Consider the following 20,350-nt stretch of genomic DNA (forward strand, 5'->3'; position numbering starts at 1 on the left):
TTTGTCTGCACTGCAGAGGGGAAGTTATTTATGTTTAGTTTTTTTATGTATTCAAGTTCTGGCTGCAATGATATAGCCAGTGAAACTTGATACATACACAAAGCTGTTACATTTTTCTCAGTTCTGGAAAAGATTCAAAAAATCCTCCCAAAAGTGGGGGTTAAAATACAGTAGCGCCACAACACCCTGCAACACACTGCTTTTATGCTGGCTTACTGGTGTCTGTGTTTGTATGAGCACTGCAGATAGTTTCTTTTGTGGTTAAAGGGAGGATGTCATGACACTTCATACAGTAGCTCAGAGACACCAAGCCAGGAAGTGAACTGGGCTGAAGCAGAGCGGTGCAGTGCTCAGTCCATTCATGATACATCCACAGACAGAGGCGATAAGCAGCTGACGCAGCTCTCCATGGGTGAGTTTAATGTGAAATATACAACTGTTGATTCATGGGTTGCTCGGCTTTGTTGCTATGTTAATATACAGTTGCATTGCTGCTTTTTTTTTTTTTCTTAAAGAGATTGCGATGCAGAGTTCAAGTCATTCAGAAATTCGTTTTGTGGTTTCAGTGCTGTTGTAGTTGATACACAGTGCTGCTTAGTTGACTTAGCTTTAGACTGCAGTATATATTCTATAGAAAGGAGAGTGGCACTTGCCAATAAATTCATATTCCTTTGATTCAGCAAAACCATTCTACCATATTCTGTTTTACAAAAAGAATATAAAGATGTTATTTTAAAACACTACTAATTATAAAAGTTTAACTTTTAAAGCTGTGACAGTATTTGCTTATGGAATGTGAACAATGCAACACAGTTTACCCCGGGCTTAGCCCTGCCCGCCTAGTTGCCCGTTCTCTCCAGCTATCAGATGCAGCACTGCAGCATGCAGTTTACAGTGCTAATGATGGCTGATACATAATATATGTACATTTAAGAAACACTGGGTGCTCGGTTTTAGATGGAGGTAAATGAAAGCAGCTTCTCTTCTATAGCCGGTGGTAGACTATGTCAGCTCTGTGACTTGGTTGGAAACTTTGCACATAAACTTTTCTCTAGACTGTTATATAGTATCACCTGGTGTCGGGGTTAAACCAGCTTCAATCCAGTGAAGAACAGCTCTTTTTTTTTTTGCTTTCTTTTTTTTTTTATAAGGATATAAAGGATAAGGATAGGATAAGGATAATGAAGATTTTATTCCCTAAGAAGCTCCCGTGTGGCGCCATGTGCTGTCCTGTATTTAGGAATGTATGGACGGTCTCCATCAGTTCGATGCTGGTGGTAACATTTAACACACTGTGGTATCACAGTAGTGGCGGGATCTTCTTTTTAATCTTTCGTGTTTTTTAACTGACTAGTTTGTGGTCGGGAGGGTATAAACTTTTTTTTTATTCTGATGATCACAGATCTCAATGGTTGTCAAATGTTCTGTGGTGGCCTTTTGAACTTTGTGTGAATGTTAAGTTCATTTAACTGATTAACTCTGCATAAAAGCTGGTGATAAACTCAACTCCAGTATGCATGTTGCTGACCTTTAGGAACAGTAACAGAAGCTCAAGCTGTCTCACATGAACTTTAGCATCTCGCGTCATCCTTTTTCAACACATTGGAGCCCTCTAGCTGTGCGGCTATTGTTTCTTTTTCATGTATTGATCTGAACTGATGAAGCTGGAGAAGTCAAGTGTGAGCGTCTACACTAACGCGCATCACTGAAAAACGTGGCAGCTGCATGTTTTATACTGCATGTTGTGTCATAGTTGTTAGGGTTAGGGCACTTCTATTCCATTCTATCCAGCACTTGTGTGAATGCCAATGATGATTTAACTGAAATGTTAGCCCCATGTGTGCAGCAACAACAACGAGGTTATTTGTGACACAGTCAAATCATTGAATTTCCTCAAAAAGCGCTGGGTTAAATATGCTGTATTTCTTCCAATGGGGTGAATAGAAGCTTCTCTATAAACGCCAAACAAACGTGAAACTTCCTCATCGCCATAATCAAACCCTGTCTTTGTGTTTATTTTCACTAGACGGGTGAGATACTGGCACTGAATGAAGACAGAATTATGCAAATATGCTGCAGAAGTCAGTCATACAGGGTCGGACAACCGTGCAACCAAAGCAGTTTGGTTGGTTTTAGGATGTTGTCAAAGGCTAATGTGTATCTGCTGGTTGGTCGTATTTACCAGGACAGTCTTTTGCTGTCAGTTGGACCAGCAATTCTTCATTACCTGTGGACATCATGCACGTCATCAAACTGTGATTGGTCAGGGGTCAACAAATAGTCTAGTCTCTCATCCAAATCACAACAAAACTGTATGACTTAATAGGAAAACTCTAGTGGCCACTTTCTATCATCATTATCTGCCTCTGGTCACTATGAGTCCAGTTTAGCCTTCACCACAATGCAGGTTATCTTTACCTAACTGCACAAAGGGTCACAAAAGCATTTGCAAGACAAAAAAGAATAAGTGCAACACTGATGGTGTCACTGACTTGTCACTTTATTACATTTAAAAAAAATAGATTTGTCATCTTTCCAGAAGTATGAGCAGCGAGCTGATGTCAGTTTGGGCAGATGGCTCACTGTAGGAGGAAAGAGACATCCTCACTCATTTCAATATCATATGTGTCGTTGCGCCTTTCATTGTGTCTCATCAAAGCTACTGTAGCGCAAATCCTTCTTGATGCCTCATGTACCGTCTACTTCAACACAGTTTGTAGTGAGCCAAATCTACCAAATCGAATACTCACCACGTTTGTTGATATCTATTAGATTGATCAGCGGCAGTATAGCTGCAGTAGACCTTCATGTGGTTACCCCCTATGCTTTCCTGTCATTGTTGTAACACATCATCACTTGTGGCATGGCACTAATGAAACCCTTGGATTGTTTGTCCAGTCCTGGTTGTGTAAATGACAAACTCCTTGTGTGGCTCCTCGTGCTTTGCAGCTCTCGCTGGTCTGTCCACCAATGGAAATCCACACCAGAGGTCTTCGACCTTGCCTCAAAGACATTTTTGTTCATTTTGCGTTCTGCTGACTTTCTCTTTTGGTTGTTTGGCTCTGTACACTGTTAGAAACGGAGGAACAGGTACTTTCTCAGGCATCTCTTCCTTTCTCGATACAGTGCCAATGTTAATAGTGGACAGACGGCTAGAGCAACATGAGAAATTCTATGGTTATAAGGGTTGATAGAGGAACACTGAGGCCACCACTGAAGGAAATCTTTCAAATGTACTAAAATCAACTGCACCCTCTACTTCACGATTCTACAAGATATGAAGTGTATGCATAAGAACATGTGGTGTCACGACAAAGGGAAGTTGTAGAGACAGCTGAGGTCACCTGCAGCACATTATGCACTTTTTCACTCCAGAAGTGAATGGTAGCATGAAAGTTCACCTGCAACCTCAGACGGGAATAATTCCGTTTCAAGTCATATTCGTATCTGAAGTGTATGTGTGTGTGTGTGTGTGTGTGTGTGTGTGTGTGTGTCTCGACTCATTGTTCCAGAGATGGAAAGTCCCCAGGCCTCTTTCTCTGGTCCTGTCTGTCCAAGTGTGTGAGAGAAGTGTGTGTAATGGTGTGGGTTTTACCTAACAGCCAATCGCATGCCACTTCTGAGGAAGCAGGAAGGAACATGCTACGGCCGGTAGACCAATGAGAAGCAGGGACTGGTGGAGTAGGCCTTTTCAGGAAATGACTGGCGGAGTAAGAAAGGTTCAGACCACCAACAGACTTCCTAATCGACACAAGCAATTGTTCTTTCTCCTTCTTTACGTATTGTTTTCATCTTCTGCCTCCGTTTAACCTCTGTTTTCTTCTTCTTCCATCTTTTATTTGGATCGTCCATGTTGGGACTCTATTCTTTCAATCCTGCTTCACTCCTCTTATCCTAAAACCTGCGACTTCATCCAGTCTACCCTTGGCTTATCCGAACGCATATCCGACCTTCTTCGCTCCACATTGTTTGAAAGTATGCAGGTATATTGTTCACTGCTGCTTCTTTCATGTCTGCTGGCATGTCCGCTCCATCCGTGAGAAAAAAAAAGTCGTTTTCAGGGAGCTCCAAGCAGAGCGTCAAGATGTGTATTCGGGAAACGAGGGATGTCATGTAAGTGCGAACTCTATTTTCATTCTTCTTCATGATCCTAACACTCCTTGTGTTGTTGGCCTCATCTTTTGGGTTTCCTCTTGTCTCTTGGAGTCCACTATATGTTACATACAGTATAGATGCATTCCTGCGTTGCCTGGATGTTTTTGTTGCCTGCTCTGTCTGTGGGAGTGAATGGAGACTGTATGTTGTGGTGTTTCAGCCTGATTTGGTTATCAATGTGGGCTATCTGGAGCGCCTTTCAAACCCACTCAGCAGGTGGTTTGCTTATTTTTATGACAAAGTTTCTAACCCTGTTACAAGAAATCAGTGAAGCAACTCTGTTTGTGACTGTCGCTTGGAAGCTGCAAATCTTAGTTGTGTACGTGTGTGTGTGTGTCTATCTGATCTCCGTTCGTAGAGTTTAATATTTTCACTCAACACATTTACAATGGGAGATTTTTGCTAAACATCAAACTTGCCTTACCTACAAATAACTACTGTCCAGGTCAGTTGCTGAATAAAAACAGTTACACAGTGGGATCGGTGCTCTGTGCAGTCAAAAAAATCTGACACTCAGAAAAGCTGCAGTAAAATCCAGCAGTGTCAAACAGTCAACATGAATTCCAAGAAAAAGAGTTGTTCATATGGTCATATAACCAAATGCACAAGAAAAATATCAATTGATACAGTAACACTAACAATACAAGGTGAGACAAGTTCAGGGGGCATAAAACCTGGACACTGTGCTGTTACAACATATTCAATGTGGCTTGATTAATGAACAATGGCATTGCAAAAGGCAATTTTGCTCACTCACTTGTGCAGTAGGTTGTGCAGTGTGATGTGTAAATACGTTTGTGTGCATATTGAATGTGAATTTAAAAGATCTACATCAAAAATTTAAATTACATTACAGGAAAAATCAAAGCAAAAGTGCTCATTAGAGTGAAATGTCGACTGTAACTGCAAATAGTACGTCATTACAGTATGAGATTGTTAATACTGCTGCAGCATTATGTAAGTATGACTGTGTGAGACAGTAGACATAAATTGTTTAGTCTAGGATTCCCAACATAGGGTCCTCTTCCCTCTAAAGGGTTATAAAGTCAGTCTGGGTAGTGTTTTTTCTACACATCTGTGTAGCAATAGATGAAGAATATGTCATTATACCTGTTAAGTGAAATGAAACGCAAGTAAAATAATGTGTAAAGTAAAATTTGATATTTGTTGTAGGTGATCCAATATATTCAGTCCTAACATGTACAGGTAAAACTACCACTGTACCACTTTTTTGTATCTTTCATTTGTATTCATTTTGAAAATTAAAATGTAGTATAAACCGGTTAAATAGAAGTACCTCCAAATTGAGCTTACTTAACATCTTAATAATGGAACAGGGTTACTTTCTACCAGTGCATGGAGAGATAAAACAGTGTGTTCTGTAACTGGGAAATGCCACTGTGGGGATTTCCCAGGTTTTCCACAACAGCATTGTAGCCTTTTGGCCAGATGGCCGACCACTACAGCACCTCTGAAGGTATTTCCGTACTGGATTTCTAAAGAAAAGGTGCAAACAGGGCTTAGTTTGGTCCAGTTTTTCTCCTCTAAGACAAATACAATTGATTTGACTGTAGAAAAACAACTGTACAATGGTGCTCCAATCCAAGCCGTCAGTTGTTGCCACGGCAATTCCTCCTTTTGGTTGAGTGATAGGTGCAGAGAAGAGAAAAGGCAACATTTACAGGAAACGTGCTCTCATTTTTTGACCCCGTATCAAGTAGAGGAAGAAGGGTGGGCACGTAGTCACAGCAAAATCTCAACTCTCTCTCGCTCTTCCTGCTTCTCATGCTCCCTCTACCTCTCTCTGCCTCTCATCCCCCCCCACCCCGAACTCCACTATCTGCGCATTATTGTTGTTATCGTTGTGTTTTTCACTTTAGAACGGAAACACAGTTACAGTAAGAGTTTTAGTCGTTGTGCAGTGTTTGTGTGTGTTCACTTGTGGAAGTGTGTGACAGTGCGGCACTTCCTGTGGAGTGGCATTGCCTTATTTGGACACAGGAAGTATTGATGCGTAGGAGAAGCCACAGGGGGAGAAAGAGGACGTACTGTAGTTTTACTATTCAGATTTCTACGAGCTCACAGCTGCAGAGGTGTGCGTGTGTGTGTGTGTGTGTGTGTGCGTGTGTGTGTGTGTGTATGTGTGTGAACTAAACGTCTAAAATTTCTGTTCTGTTTTTGTATTTTTCTGTGAGAGGTGTGCACACTGGCACAGTATTCACTTCAAGTGAAGTTGCTGGGCTAAAGTGATATATTAAATGTTAGTGTTTATTAAAAGAAACATACATACACACACAATATTACTTTTTAGTGTAAAATAATATCTTCCTTTAAAGCTACTTCAGCATTATTATTCGGCAAGGCTTGTTTGAATACACAGTAAAAAAGTAATAATTATTAGCCAGTATTAGTATTTTTGATTACTAACAACGCTGTCATACATCACCTACAGAACATATCTTTAAGACATTGAATACATTTCATGACTGGCCTCCAACATACTGTAATCAGTGCCAGTGCTTTCTCAAAGACTACTCGAACATTTGTGTGTCCTGCTCGCAAAGCCTGAAGATAAACCAGCTTCATCTATAAGCCGATAGAAATTGGTCCTGGATGGTGGTGACAGCGCGTCAGAAAGAGCGTGGATGACCGTAATGAATGCTGTCGATGTGATCGGAAATGTCAAAATATGATCATTGATGAGCTCAATTGCTGAGAAGTTGCATATAAACAGAAAAGAAAACAGGAAAATGAAGAAACTGTAGAGTTTCGACTAAGTGCGATTTTCCTTTCCTGTGGAAAACTCTTGCACACACAGTTTTTGCATTTCCACTTATGAATTTTTGCAAATGCTTTGCATTATTCTTTGTGCTATTTGAAAAAAACATGTTATTCTGTTATATGCAATAGAATATGATATTGGTTCAGTGTATACCAACTCCAGAAGTATAAAACACATGCTTTTGTAGCATGTGAATCCAAAATGCTTTCTATTCTGCTATTTCAGACCCTCCCCCACTCCCCTAGGTGGACAGGGGACCTTTTGAACACCATGAAAACGTCAAGCGTGTTGTGTAAATGTCTTCAGTGGGCCTACATTCTGTCAGCGGCTCGTTAATCATTCATCAGAGTGGAAGAGGAAACACTCCAGAGTGCAGATAAACCTCTCCACGTCTACTCCACTTTAGTTTCTGTTGTGTAATGTGTGTGAAAATGTGCAGCTGAACCTGTGGAGGAACTTGTTGTGGTCTGTCACTGAGGAGGGGGATGGAAGACAGGAAGCAAGCCCAACATAAAAAACACAGCTATCGCGGTATGTGTCTTCTGAGCAGGACGGACAGTTCTCGGCATCTGGGGCAATGGTTTACCTCTAACCTTTGCGTTAGCCTGTGGTTGTGTGTGCAGATGCGTCTCTTGGGGGCTTGATGATGATCAAGTCCGAGCAGACAGCACAAGCTGCGCAGAGAGAGAACAGTGGTGAGCCGCGCACAGTCTTGTAGCAGACGTCTGGCAGCTGTTGTACAGTACACATTTCATATGAAATTGGTTTTGTCCTGCAAAGGATCTTGTAATCGGGAATTAATAGAAGAGTGAAGTAGAAAACTGTGTGAAAGATGTGAAAAAACCTGTGATGGGATTTCCTGTGATGTGGAAGTTGTGGACGGTCTTTGTTCCAGTTGTCTTGGAGACAGACATGTTAACTTGTAATTTAGCTCATGGTTACATAGAATTTATGACTCAAGTCTGTCAAATATAGAAGCTTTACAAAGTACGCAGCACAGTCAGACTTAGCAGTTCAATTGTTTTCTTCAGTCTTCTCACCTTCTGGTTCATGACAGTGTTTCTATGCTATTAATGTCACTCTAAGTTTGTAAAAAACACATCTTGTTTTCACCAACACCAACAAGCTTTATGAGCACCAACAGCAAGTTTTGCAGTGTTTTTTTTTAACTCTTGGGGTAGTGGAACATAAGTGAGGCTGGTAAGGGACTCTCAGTAGAGAGCCAATAGAAATTCACAGTATCTAGAATTCTGCAGAAAATCACCAGGTTCTTTCTGGAGTACGCAGAAACACACACACACTAAAATAATCATTATGAGGAAGTGTTTATTTTCAGCTTGAATTTCTGCATTTCAGCATTTTACAGTTTGGTTAGACAGTGTTGGGCATTTTAGACCCTCAGGCGATGACACGAAAACCAAATGTTTACCCCGGGTGTCACCTTTCGGGCTTCACACATGCTGCCACGATGGCCATGGGTCACAGACTGAAGGATCTAATATAAAGTCATTTTATAAAGATTGATTAGCTTTGTGTAAACCTCTGTCCATGTCACATAATGTGGATTTAAAGCAGAAGATTAGATCTGTATAGCCCGTCATGTGGTAATGAGGACATTTAACAGGAAAACTGTGCTGCAATGCGATTCATCAGGGGTTTTCCATATCACAGCTAAACCAGTTTCAGTTTCTGTTTTCCCACAAAGGCGCTGCTGTCATCTGTCCCTTCTTGGAAATCCTGCACATCCCTATGTCGTCCTGCTTAAAGATAAGACATTTGAGATTTGTTAGTAATACAAGGTTTAGAAACTTTCCCACAGAAGATTGTGAAAATACATAATTCATAACATGACTACAGTGTGAAGATAAACTGAAAAGGCCAGACACCACATGCAAAACGTTTTGAGTGTATTTGAGTATATTGACAGTTATTTTGTGAAACTTATGATGTAACAGACAAATTGTTTGTTATTAATCCGTCATTTAATTTGGTTTTCGTCTTCAACAACATATAAATATTGTCAGATACAGCATAATCGAGATGCCGTTTTATTGTTGAAGCGCTACAGCAAAGTGAAAGCAGTTGAAGCGCATTTGAAATTCCAATTTTAAGCTTAAGGCCTGCAGGAAGCGGAAGTGTCAGTTGGTTTGTAAGAACTCAAAATGGTTTTTGTAAAGAGTAAAAGGTGAGAGAGAGAAGTGTGAAGACGTGACGTGAACATGTGAGTTGTTCTGTATCCTGATTCACTCCTCATCCCCACTCCCCGTCTGTCAGTGGATACAGTAAATAATGCTGACAACACATTTAGGCCACTTCCTATACAAAACACGAGAACGCTGAGTGACACATCATGTTGTTTCCGTTTTATCTGCCCACCTGTGTGTCTGACACACTGGACAAACCACATGACCGCCATTACGCATCCTCTGGAAGGTTCTGTCACGGCGTGTTAACATTATAACTAAAGGTTCCGGCCGATGTGATGTCGGCTTGCATGTCCAGTACACAACTGTCTTACCAGATTACCATGACATTAAATAGATTATCACTATGGAAACATTGTTTTGGTAACCTCTACTTGATGTCTCATCTGTTGCCACAAGCACTTTGTTCCAAGTCTCCTATTCACAATTGTTCCTTTCCAACGTTTTGGTCCACAGATGTTCTTCAGGTAAAATTCAATTCAACTCCATAAACAGTTCCTTCTTGTTGGCTTTTAGAAACCCTACTTCACTTGTAACACCTGTAAAGGAGTGTCTTCTGCTGGCAACTTGCTGGTAACAGTGTTTTATAGGGTTTAACGTGTTCTTTGAATCTCGACTTCTCACATCTATTTGTCTCTTTGAAGCTCTTTGAACATGTGACGACCAGCTGCAATATCAGCACAAAGTGGGAATGTGCTCTCTGTGATAGTTTTGAACTACACCCCCCCTCTCCGTCTCTCTGGGGTCAGTAGATCTTGTCGATAAACTGGAAGTTGCACATAAACTCATTAGGACATGAAGCACTTCACTCGGGATGTTTATTTGAACCAGCACTCTCTCTTTTGCACGTACACACATGCACGCACCTGTTAAATGAAGCCTTGAACCCCAGCTAAAGGGCTGAGGGTATTATGTACTTCCTGTCCGAAGCGTCTGCGTGTGGGTTTTTCAAGTAGGAATCTGTACGCTATCTCACTTTGAGTGTGTTTATGGGCGAGGGAGAGTAAGAAAGATAGAAATCTATAAAGGCAGTCAAAAGGGGGAGACAGACACAGCGTTGGGACAGTTTGACTCCAGTCGGCTGTGTTTGTGCTCCGTAATGGACCTCCTGCCATCGTTGGCCTCCACAGTGGTAGCCTCCACATTCAGTCTGCTGAGGGAGAGTGCTGCTGCTCGGAGCATCACCACGAGGCTCAATAGGAGGTAGGCAACACCTGAGCAGGTCACGCCCGAAAGTCAAACAGGCTCTCTATCTTGAGAGAAAAATTTAGGATTAGAGTACTTTTTAGATGATGAAATTCATTTTCAGCTCTCAAATTCATGTGGATATGAAAAAGGGTTTGCTGAAAAACTCGTCGGGCAGATCAAGGCTCAGAGACGATGAATCCTACAGAACATGGTTATAGCTGTGGCTCGTAGTTATCTTGATGCATGTTCTATGACTTTGAATGGATCATCAAAGATTTCACCAATTCTCAACTACTGTTAAATCCAACGTGTGGCAGTCAAATATGTCACGTGGCCTTTTTTAAAGAGGTATAAATTGTGTTTTTGACTCTCACTCACTGATGTTGTAGTATTAAAACCACTTTTCCCTACATCTAGCTGCAGCGAGACCATAAAGATGAGATTAATATCACTGTTCTGAATAGCTGCGTTTTATATGAGGGCGGAATTCTTCTCTTTTTTGGCAACTTCAGGCCACAGTAGCACGTTGGGTTTACACTAGATTTCTCTTACTATATGGACAGAAAGACAATACTGTTGGAGCAGAATGCCTTATTGTGTTGTGTAGAGAGAGGATTTGTGCTATGGCTAAAATGTTGGTTAAGCACTTTATTTCCTTTCATTCCTATTGATTCTATAAATATCAAGCGCGTTGATCTTTTCTTCTCAAAAACAAAACCTAAAACAGTGATGGAAGAATAATCTCCCAACCGTATCTCTTCCTCCTCCTTGTGTAGAACCATGTCATCTGCAGAGGTGTGCTGGCCGGTGCCGATGCGAGCCATCGGAGCTCAGAACCTCCTCACCATGCCGGGGGGAGTTTCCACTTCAGGATACCTCCACAAAAAAGGAGGCAGCCAGTTCAGCCTCATGAAATGTGAGTTGACAGTAGGTGTTCAGTTTAGTTTTGTTGTTACACAGACAGGTGGATGGTAACATTCATGTGTTGATTTTCTCACAGGGCCACTGAGGTACATCATCATTCACAAGGGCTGTGTGTACTACTTTAAGAGCAGCACGTCTCCTGCACCGCAGGGGGCATTCTCTCTCAACGGCTACAACAGGTCAGTGGAAATGTCTTCAGCTTTTAAAAGGCCAAGGTCTGTCAGTTTGCTAACCCTGTGTACCTGTATGAGTTACTACTGTAAGAATGTCCACCACACTGTATGAAGATACGTCCTGATGTACCTGTACTCACATTAAACACACAATAAACGACTTCACTGATGTATCCCCCTCCACAGAGTGATGAGGGCAGCAGAGGAGACAACGTCCAGTAACGTTTTTCCTTTCAAGATTGTCCACTTCAGCAAGAAGCACAGGACGTGGTTCTTCTCTGCAGCCAGTGAGGACGAGCGGAGGGTGAGAACAACAGCTGGGCTTTACTTACAGTAAATTAATAACTAATGAAGTGTTTAGTGCACAGTGGCAAATATCACTCACTCATGCATGTCGCATGAAGCGTCAAGCCTGATGTCGTTTTTATAGACACAGATAGTTTCACATGCAGACAGACAACTGCTATACATGATTCTTCTGTCTTACAGAAGTGGATGCGGAACCTGCGGAAGGAGATCGATCACTATAACGACCGAAAAGAGAGCCAAATTCCAAGGTGACTGGAAGGACTGTACTTTTAATGTGTTCAAAAACTACCATCGTACACCCCACACGCTTCTCCTTTCTTACAGACGGCTGCCTTTATCAGTGTGATCTCATCACCTAAAGCATTTGAGAGGGAACTAAACGTTGTAGATTGCAACAGTCTGATGCAGCTTTCTGATTACTTTAGGTTGCTGCTTCCCAGAAGCTAATTTTGCAGAATAATTACATTTTTTAGTTTAATTACATTTAGATCACACACTCTACACACTGCGACTGGGGACACAAATACCTTTTGAATGCTAGTTTTGATTTCTCACTTCACTAATTTGAACTTATTATTGAGTATATTGTAATAGTTCTGCATTTGCAGAAATAAATGTACAACCTATATGCAGTAGTGTAACAAACTAAAAATAAGTAGTGAAATAGAAAAGTAATATATTAAAAAAAGACGCAAACGGTGACGTCTTGTTTATAAATTGAAGTGGTTGGGAAATTCATAATGATGTAAGCTCAGCTAATTAAAAACATAGCTTACATTATATACATAGACTGAAAGATACAAAGATAGATTCTTTTCAATAGCCAATAAAAGTCAGTTAAACTTGATGTTTGAATCTTTGTCTGTACATTGTTTATTCATTATGACATTTCCTTTGTTGCCATAGTGACTCTGATTCAGACGCTGACAGTTTCTATGGCACCATTGAAAAGCCCATGGATATTAAGCACCCTGTTGACAACACAGAAGTTGGTGAGACTACCTTAATGAAGGCAAAAGCAAAACACACCTCTCACCATTGTGTCATCGTGTCTCGCTAAATTATCGTACTGTTTTCTTCTGTGTGCAGATTATATTGACGAGGAAGATGATGATGAAGAAGAGGACTATCTGAAGCCAGACGGTGACTCCTCATCTACAGGTGAGGCCCTCACCACGAAGTCACTTACAGTGAAGACATTTTCAGAAGTTACACCGTGATGTTCCAGTATTTATGGCTTTATACAGGAAACACAAACGGTTTTCTCATTCTCTTACATCATCAGGTCGTCCCACGGGGCCACCCCCCTCCTACCCTCCTCCTCCAGTGCCGCTGCTGTGCCAGCTCCGCCAAGATTCCAACGCAGGTTTCCACAAAGGCCCTGCACCTCCCGTGCCGTTGCATAACAGAATCCCGACCAGCTTGCTTCCCAAAAAACCCCCACTTTCCCCTTCCTCCATATCGAAGGATCTCAACAAAGGCCCAGCACCCCCTCTCCCCTTCGCCCCCCATCTGAACAAACCCTCACCTTCCACCCCACCGCTTCCACCTCCCGTCAGCCAAAAGAAAACTCTTCCGAGCAGCAGGGCAGCATCCTTGGGAGGGGCCGACAAGAGAGACTGCAGGGTTCTGCCACCCATGTCCGTCCAATCCCCCGCCACTCTGCCCATATGTGATGCATTAGAAAAGAGGTTAGCCCTAAATGGTCCTGCCCACTGCTCCCTTAACGTTGGAGGGAGCCAGTCGCTGGCCAACAGCCACCGCTCGGAGCTGAGCAACGTCCACAGCAAGCCAAGCATACCAGCCCCCAAGCCTGCAAACGCTGTTAGAGCAGCGATGTTAAACTGCCTGACCCCCAGCCAGATGTCCTCCAGTCACCCACCGCTGCCTGGTCACTCTCCTCCCTCTTCTCTACTCAGAGCCGGACTACAGAATAAGCCAGGGATACCCAAACCTTCCACCAAACCCCCACTGCCTAGTATCAAGCCCAAACTTCCTGGAACCCCATTCCAGTAAGCTGAATAAAATCTGTTTTGTTATTATCTTAAAAGTCAAATGAGAACTACTTTCAAAAGCTAAAAAACACACATTTCAAAACAGAAACAGAAATCTGGAAATGTTACTGTCAAGGAATACACAGCCTCAGTTAAATTACTCTTAATTGCCTCTGATCATCAGATAAAGGGGCAATAAGAGTCCCCCAAGGAAAAATAAGCTAATAAAGACATGTTTTCCCACCAGAAGAGCATCTCCAGAAGGCCAGAGCTTCCGCGACGAAACGTCCTCTGAGTCCAGGAGGAAAGAAAAGTTTTCCAAAAGCAACGAAGAAGACAATTCAGATGATGATTACGAAAACGTAAGAGAAACTGACACTAACCTTTACCACCCTAACTGCTCTGTCAAGTTTATAGTTTTATTAGCTGCTTTCGCAGTCGCATGATGTGTGACCTGGTATATATACACAGTACCTTTTTTAAAGAATACATGTAAACTCATTACTCAAGCTGAAAACACCAGTCACACACTTGTCTAGGGAGATGTCAGTGTACTCAAAAAGACATGTGGTTTCTGTCCACAGGTGCAGCTGCCAGACTCTGTGTTCATCAACTCAACTGAAACCAGCTTCGTAGAAACGTAAGTCACACTTTGTCATTTAAGCTGTGCCTTTATCAGGCAACTTACTCAGTATGTCCAATGCAATATTTAGATTTAATGCACTTCAGTATATATATATATATGTATATATATCTATATATATATATATATATATATATATATATATATACACAACCACAAAAGCCATCTTAAGGCACTTTACAGTAAGGTTTAAGACCTTACCAATGCATCTTTTTCTGGTTATGTTGATAACCTGTAAGCTGTGATGATATCTCCACCTGCAGGTTGTTCAAAGAGAACGGCGTCTCACCAGAGGACGGGCTGTACGCCATCAGAAACTCTGGAACCAAAACCTCCAAGGTAAAAGAAAGTGTCTTTTTTTTTACAAGAAAACAAGCAGCGACTTCTAAAAGTTGTTAAATGTCAGCTCACAGCAAACTAACTAACATGTGTTATCCAGGTGCTTGTTGTGTGGGATGTCAGCATTGGCAAAGCTAGAAACTACAGACTGTTTGAAGAGGTAAGAAACCTATTTTTTGTATAACATTATAATTATTCATGTGTGTAAGTTGCTCGTAATGACAATTTAACATTTCAAACCTAGTAACAAAGTCTCCTGTTCTTCTCTGTGGGTGCTTTGACAGGACGACTGCATTTTCCTGGATATCGAGGTGAAGTTCCCCACTCTCTCCGTTCTGATTGAACACTACTATGCCCATCCTCTTCCTCACCACGGCTCGCTCTGCCTGCAGCAGCCCTACACCAAGTTTCTGAGCGCCTGATCAACATGGTTTCAAAATTACAAACGAAACCGCCGGGCACCAAAGCAGAGTGCACAGCCGCTCAAATCCATGCCTGTCGACAACACGCGGAGGACAACTCACGGCCACTGATTAAATAACTGTCATGACATATTGAAACTGATCATATCTCTCACTGCTCAGTGAAAAAGACACATGATAACTTGTGGTTATCACCTGCAGTTGCACCAACATGCGTCATGATGCGTCATCATAAACAGCAAGGACTGTAACTTTGCTAAACTTACAAACTTTAAGAACCTGTAAGGCAAACTAGAAAGCAACCCTAATCCACTTCCATGTACTGAAAACATCAGCTATTGTAAAAACGCATAAATTATTAAAGACAGATTTTGGTTCTGTTATGCAAACTAGTAATTGTAAAACTCTGATGAACTCAGATGGCTGTGATGTCCACAGGGGGGCACCGTGACACAAAATGATACCTCCCCTCTGGTTCATTGGGTCAGTCTCAATATCCACACTTGCAGTGCGTCCACATGTGGGTGACATAGGACACTGCAGTGTAGTGAGGATTCAGGCTAAATCCTTATCTTATTTTATGTCTGATGATTATTGTTGATCCTAAAACTAACTCACAGGTACATATCTGTCATTAACATGTGGTGTCTTCTGGTACAAACTTCTTCTGAATACTGCTCTGAGGTGGTCTTAGCATGCCCTCATCATCACTTTCACTGGACTTTGTCCTCCTGTCAAAAGCTGTTATCTGTGCGATTAACAGATAGCATTTTTATTTTTGTCTACAAAACAAAGACACAGTCCTCAAACTCCCAAGGGCTTGTAGCACCACAGAGTTCTCATTGACTAAAATGACTAATTCATTTAGCAGTACAGAAATTGTCCTTGTAAGCTGGACAGCATCTTACTTATCAACATAAATAATTTTTTATACAAAATGATAAACTGAACATGAAGAAACTTTTTTATTGTATTTTTACACAATAATTTTTACAATGCAAATGTTTGATTTTAACCTGTAAATCATATTATATTTATATGTAAATGCTGTATGTACTGTAAAGAAATGTAAAAATGTAAGTATATAGTTTTCTACAGAAATGTATGTATGAGATTGTATAAAGGATATAATACAGTTTATCACCAGATGTTTTGCATTCTTTTTTTAGTTTCATGTGTGGTGTCATATAAATAGTGTCATATAAAGGAGAAGTCACAGGTTCACAGGAGCATCAGCTTCATATAGAGCACAGATCAAGATGTAGTGCAAGACCTGATCAGGGGGTCAGACTAAGTATTTATCAAAATCAGTGGTTTACATTGACATTAGTTATTTAACAGACGCTTTTAGCCAAAGCGACTTACAAAGTTGGTACAAAGCAAAATATCTAAGACAAGGAGAAGACTGATTCAGTTATATGGGGTATACGTGCATGGCAGGTCTCTCTTTACATCTCTGTGTATGAGAACATTATAAAGTGCTTCAATGCGCAGTATAAGTGCGTTCAGTGGTCAATAAATGTAGAATTCATTGATCCTGGGTGGCAGCATGTGTTGATGATAAGCTAAAAGTTTACCGAGCTAGCCAGGAGTCGAACCTAGAATCTTCTGATCCGTAGTCAGACGCGTTATCCATTGTGCCACTAGCCCGACACAGAAGCAGCAGGGCTGGTACACGAGTGTGGTGTTAGTCAGTATTTCATTTTTACAACAGTACCTTCATGCAAAACAATATGCGTGGCGTCCAAAAAGAAACATCTTTATTCATATTTTATATCATTTGATTTTTTTAATTATTCAGAAGGAGGACCAAAAGTGGTAAAAGCCAACAGGTTAATATCTGCTGTGACGCGGTTTCTGCGGAGCTTTAACGACTGATCACGGTCACAACACATAAACTGTGTGTTCCTCTGTTACTCATATTCTCCCTTTAGTTAGTGTTTACTGCACCAGTTTCCAGTATTCAGCTGATACCAGATAAAATGACCGAGTGCAAGAAAACACATGGAACACGGACTAAATCACAGAGGTAGAACACAATAAATCAATAAATGATCGATCAATAAAATCATCTCATCTCTGTGCAGCTTCTCCAACCAAATCTGAGTTTGGCTACTTCTCGATGGTGCCACACGGTGGAGGTAGAACACAAAGAAAACAAGCAGTGCAGCTCCACAGGAGCAGACAGTGGGTGCTTTTCAATGATTGTCCACATGGGGCAGCAACGAGCCCTTTCTGTACTAGAAGACAAAGTTGGAAAAGCCAAACAAAAATGATCCTTATGCTCTCTAGGTGTATTTATAAGACAGATGTTTTGGTGTCAAGTTGTCTGATTTCCAGCCTAACCGCTGGTGATTTAAATCCAGACTGCAGCACAGCAAGAACAGAGTTTAATATATGTAGGAATGTTAGACATTAGAAATATAGTTAATGTAGATAAGAAAGTAGGAAGCAAAGGCCAAGTTTCTAACTAATTACCTAGTTAAGGAGTATAAGTCAACATATGATATGCACAATCAAGTACAAAAGCATTATTTTTGTGCAATAACTTTACAATCAAATCAAATAAAACCAACAAAACAATCATGAAAGGTTAACGAGGCTATAGCAACAAGTCAATTTATCACCATTAGCAACCCCCCTCCAAAGACCTGTATCATGCAAAAGTCAGTCCCCCTGGTCACCTTTGCGTTTTTGTTTTATGCTTATGTGCTTAGATGACGGAAAGTGTGACGAATGAACTGTTTCTGGGGATTCACCAGCAGGATGGTCAGCTAAGGCGCACAGCCGTTAGCGTTGAGGAAATGATGCAACAACAGATTTTTTAAACAGCCTGTCAACAAAGTGAGACTACTAGGCAACAAAGAGACAGAGCTAGAGGCCACACTGAACTTCTGAGGCAACTACCCTCTGCTGTCAGCCTTCAGTCCAGTCATACTGCCTGTACGAGTAAACCCACACAGGTGGATCTTTCAGCGGAGCCCTCCATACCCCCCACTCCTTCCTCCCCTCTGGGCCTGGAACGTGTCTTTTACCTAACCCTGTGGTTTCTGCACAGTATTGCCAAATTATATTTATGTTATAACTGCTTTAAGTAGAGGCTCCTTTCTGGATTTTACAAAGGAGGACACGGCTCAGTATGTGCACCTCTGCCCTGCACGTAATGCTTCACCCATCCAGTCTGAACATCACACTTAAATATACTGAGGTTCCATCAACGGCTTATCGACTTTTTCCAGACTACAGAGAGTGCAGGTCACCTTCCACATGTGCCGTAGTATTTCTTGATGACAGATGGCGCAGTAAAGCTGCACAAAATGATAATTATGTAACGATGACCTGTGCCTGTTTAAGGTTGCCACAACCTGAAGAGGTGAGTAGAAGTGAGGGCATTTTTTCCACTGGTGAAAGCAGCTGTATATATGGTAATGTTCTTCAAGCAGTGGGATGCCTCAGTGGTAATGCAGTGAACTATGGAATGTGTTGTACAGTATAGGTATCAATAACAACCTGAGAAGTTGATATTTGCACGACTGTAACCAGTTTTGAGTGTTGCTGTCTGTGGTGCTTAACATCACAGCACACGCCAGAAACTATTCAAAATCATCTCCCTCTTCTGTTCTGACAGGACCCTGAAGAACAACCAGAACAACAGAATGATGTTAGGTTAATATATAAGTCAGGCTGCTGAAATGGAGCCATCTGCTTCTGTAAACAGTCACCTTGTCTTTTATGCAGGTTGACACACGCTGTCACTGTTTAGGGATTTTTGATAGCAGCCATTCAGCTTGCCCTCAGAGCAGACTGGCAGGTCGCAGAGTCACATCGTGTTTCTCCGTGCTCTAACAGGACACTTGTTAGAGCAACCTGTCAGCCCAAGAGCCACGGCGGGTTTGACAGCTTACTACCTGTAAACATGGAGTCACTGCACTGTGAAACAATGCGAGCTGGTGCATAGAGGTGTCACTTTGGATGTGAACCCTCTAGTTTTTCTACTCCCTCCAGGTTTGATTCGTTTTTTTTATCACATCTAGTAAAAAGACCATATGAGAAATGCTGTAAGTGTCTTTGTTTTTATTGCTGCACTTCTACCATAATCTAAAGCGGTTCTTGATTAATTTGTAAAATAAGTCATGAATGTTATTGATAATAATGAAGCTACAACCTAGACAGGGGATTAGCTTAGCTTAAGGGAAAAGTAAAAGTCTGCTGTGTTGTATGTGTCTTTAGATCTCTGGTCCTACTTTGTGATGTATCCACGGATCAACCACATTATTAATGCCACCAGTCATTTGGGTGAAACTGTATTGCTGACCATGATCATCAAGTGACACAACACAATGTGTGGCCACACAATGTATTTGACACCAGCCTGATAAAGATCTCTGTTATCGAAACATTAAATTGTACTTCTGCTGTTGTTTGTATTTTAATATGGCACCTTACTCTTCAGATGTGCCCTACACCCTGTTTTAATGAGCTTTTTTTTTGTCCCAGGATCGTAGGCAAGGGGAAACAGCAGTGACCTCTCAGAGCCTTGTTGTCACCCAGCGAAGAGTGCAGGAAAATATAGTGCGGACCAAGAAACAGTTCCATGATGTCACTCCCTAAAAAAACACACACAACTTCTCATTTTCCTATTTCTGTTTTTGTACAGATTACATTTTCCCCCTTCTTTCAACCTTTCTGCTAAGCTTCGCTTAATACCCTGCTGACTATAAACGGGTATTTACTAAATTCAAGAAGGCTATAATGTAGATGATCTAATCTAAATCTCAAAAAAAAGCCTAAACTAACCTAAATTATCACTCTATGATTCTTTTCACCAGTTATAGTGCTAGATGTCAGAGCTGAGGGGTTTAGGTTTTAGGAGTCATAGCTCTTCAGGGTTCTGCTGGTGAGCCTGCAAATACACTGTTTTTACACTGTTGTCATTTATAAAACACCATTTCCAGCTGTTATATCTGAGTGTTTGGTGGCAAATGCAATAAAGAGGTACTGACAGAGAGAGACAGAGACATGGCCTCATACAGAAATGTGTGTGTTTTTTTTCAGGGAATGTAAAAATCTGGGGCAGAATGAGCCTTGGGGTGTATCAGCAGCCATCAGCCTTCACTGAAGATGCGGTTCAATCCTCTGATAAGAACTCTGAGAGCCTATGAAACCTGGCAGCTCGCAGCCCTCTGGAAAATCCAAAGGGCTGGTGATCAAAATGGG

The 20,350-nt window shown here is 41.4% G+C and overlaps 1 protein-coding gene and 1 non-coding gene across 5 annotated transcripts; one reads left to right on the forward strand and one right to left on the reverse strand.

The window, feature by feature from the left end:
• The first annotated feature begins 268 nt into the window (after positions 1-268).
• On the forward strand, positions 269-16,273 carry sh3bp2 (SH3-domain binding protein 2). Of its 4 annotated transcripts, none has more exons than XM_026339948.1 (13): positions 269-412; positions 11,106-11,245; positions 11,330-11,432; positions 11,613-11,730; positions 11,916-11,983; positions 12,642-12,727; positions 12,825-12,896; positions 13,021-13,747; positions 13,977-14,091; positions 14,314-14,369; positions 14,636-14,711; positions 14,812-14,871; positions 14,996-16,273. In XM_026339948.1, the coding sequence occupies exons 2-13, from the start codon at positions 11,110-11,112 to the stop codon at positions 15,131-15,133; spliced, it is 1,755 nt and encodes a 584-aa protein (XP_026195733.1). In that variant the 5' UTR covers positions 269-412; positions 11,106-11,109; the 3' UTR covers positions 15,134-16,273. The 4 variants fall into 4 exon arrangements, with proteins under 4 accessions (XP_026195733.1, XP_026195732.1, XP_026195730.1 ...); XM_026339947.1 differs by lacking the exon at positions 269-412 and adding an exon at positions 3,691-4,113 and having other exon boundaries at positions 13,980-14,091; XM_026339945.1 differs by lacking the exon at positions 269-412 and adding an exon at positions 3,692-4,113.
• A 437-nt stretch (positions 16,274-16,710) lies between these two features.
• Positions 16,711-16,783, reverse strand: trnar-acg. Its single transcript has one exon. It is a non-coding gene; the product is annotated as a tRNA-Arg (tRNA).
• Between the last annotated feature and the right edge of the window lie 3,567 nt (positions 16,784-20,350).

The sequence above is a fragment of the Anabas testudineus genome, chromosome 22, assembly GCF_900324465.2.
Source record: "Anabas testudineus chromosome 22, fAnaTes1.2, whole genome shotgun sequence".
Lineage (NCBI taxonomy): Eukaryota > Metazoa > Chordata > Actinopteri > Anabantiformes > Anabantidae > Anabas > Anabas testudineus.